General features: G+C 40.5%; 1 protein-coding gene across 1 annotated transcript; it reads right to left on the bottom strand.

The window, feature by feature from the left end:
• Positions 1–901: 901 nt before the first annotated feature.
• LOC138387106 (large ribosomal subunit protein uL23-like) lies at positions 902–1,426 on the bottom strand. The gene has a single exon (XM_069474005.1). The coding sequence runs from the start codon at positions 1,422–1,424 to the stop codon at positions 954–956; it is 471 nt and encodes a 156-aa protein (XP_069330106.1). The 5' UTR covers positions 1,425–1,426; the 3' UTR covers positions 902–953.
• Positions 1,427–2,118: the final 692 nt, after the last annotated feature.

The raw sequence follows: 2,118 nt of genomic DNA on the forward strand, positions 1-2,118 counted from the left end.
AAACTGGCTTCCTTATCTGTGAAGTGAGGAATGGCCTCTTAACACGGAGGCTTGGATGCAGGGAGTCCAGGGATGGCTGTGTTTTCCCTGAAACAACCCTTAGCACATGCCAAGTGCCATGTGGTCATGTTTAATCAGTTTGGAGAGGAAGGCCTGGATCATTTCTTTAGGCCAGAATTTATATGACCAGAAGCACCAAGAGGGTGCAGGATGTTGTCAATAACCCCTAGTCTGTTCTTTCTTTCCCATGGGCTCTGAATCAGGGGAAGTTTCAAGCATAAAGTGAGGGCATTAATGTGTCAATCCTTGGAGCACTGAAGAAAACAAAATGGCTAATGTTTAATGAGCACTTAACACATGGCAGAACCTATTGGAGGCACTTTACATGATAACCCAATGAGGTATCAAATATCATTAATTATTTCTATTGTTCACATAAGAAAAATGAGGTTTAGAGAATTTTTCTAAATCTTCCTATTTCAGGAAGCTGGAAAAGGAGGAGCCAGAATCACAACAAAATCCACCTGATCTCCGTGCCACACTCTACCCCTAGGGGAAAAAAAAGACAGCAGGGGGGATGAACAGGGGGAGGAAGAGGGAGGGAGGGAGGAAAATGAAAGAGTTGAGTTCATTGCAATCAGGTGGTGGAAGTGCAGCTCTGAGGAGGGCACACAGGGCCTTGGCGAAGGTGAGCTTGGAAAGAATCTTTTTAGTTCTCTCTCAATACTCATGTCATACACACACACACACACTCTTTGTTTCTCTTCTATCTCTGTTTCTCTGTCATGCTTTTGGAAAACTTTCTATGATTCTTGAAATACTAGCCTCAAATAACAACAAGAAAAAATTTGTTGGTTCACAACTATGTTACAATTCCACCATTTAATGGTAAGAACTTATTTTTTTTTAAGGTGAAAAGATAATATATTTAGAATTGGCCAGTTGGACTCGGTTTAGATGATCCCAATTTTGTTGGCAATGTCCAAAGCATTGTAATCGGGAGCCAGTCGAACATATGCCTTCTTCTCTCCATCAGGCCTGATCAGGGTGTTGACCTTGATCACATCAATGTCATAGAGCTTCTTCACAGCCTGTTTGATCTGGTGCTTATTGGCTTTGACATCCACAATGAACACAAGTGTATTGTTGTCTTCTATCTTCTTCATGGCAGACTCAGTGGTCAAGGGGAACTTGATGATGGCATAGTGATCAAGCTTGTTTCTCCTGGGGGCGCTTTTCCGAGGATATTTGGGCTGCCTCCGGAGCCTCAGTGTCTTTAGCCGCCAGAAGGTGGGTGATGTACGGATCTTCTTTTTTTTGTGGCTGTGGACGCCTTTTAGCACTGCCTTCTTGGCCTTCAAAGCCTTTGCTTTGGCTTCCGTTGTGGGAGGGGCAGGAGCTTCCTTCTTTGCCTTCGGCGCCATCTTGTGGAAAAGCGGAAGAACTTATTAATTTATGAATGTGTAATACACTTTGTGAGTATAAATAAACATAATCTGAGATAGACTAACTCACTGTCAAATGTCTTTGGTGGTAAAGAAAGAACTTGCTTAATTGTCTTTTTTTTTTTTTTTTGCCTGTTATTCTTTGAAGGAATCTGGACCCTTGGTGTTCTCCTATGAGGTTCATGGAATATTTTTGAAGCCATAAAGGAACAGCAGTTTTCCTGTTTACCTACTTATCTCAGGATCTTACCCAGTATCTGGCACCTAGTAGGTGCAGTGGTATCACATAGCAATTAAGGTCACAGACTTCAAAATTACTCAGGGATTGTATTTCAGTTCACCTTCATTTTTGAAAGGTATTTTCTCTGATTATAGAATTCTGGTTTCACAGATTTTTTTCTTTCAGCATTTTAAAGATAATATTTCATTGTCTTCTGGCAGACATTGTTTTTTTTACAAGAAGTCTGTGGAAATTCTTATCTTTGTTCTTTTGTATGTAATGTGCTTTTCCTCCCTTAACTACTTTTGTAAATTTCTCTTTATTATTGGTTTTTGAAAATTCAATTGTAATGTGCACTGGTGTGGTTTTGTGCATGCACAGGTGTGTGTGTGTGTGTGTGTGTGTGTCATCCTTCTTGGTGTTTTGGATCTGTGAATTTATAGTTGTCATCTA

Source organism: Eulemur rufifrons, chromosome 7 (assembly GCF_041146395.1).
Source record: "Eulemur rufifrons isolate Redbay chromosome 7, OSU_ERuf_1, whole genome shotgun sequence".
Taxonomy (NCBI): domain Eukaryota; kingdom Metazoa; phylum Chordata; class Mammalia; order Primates; family Lemuridae; genus Eulemur; species Eulemur rufifrons.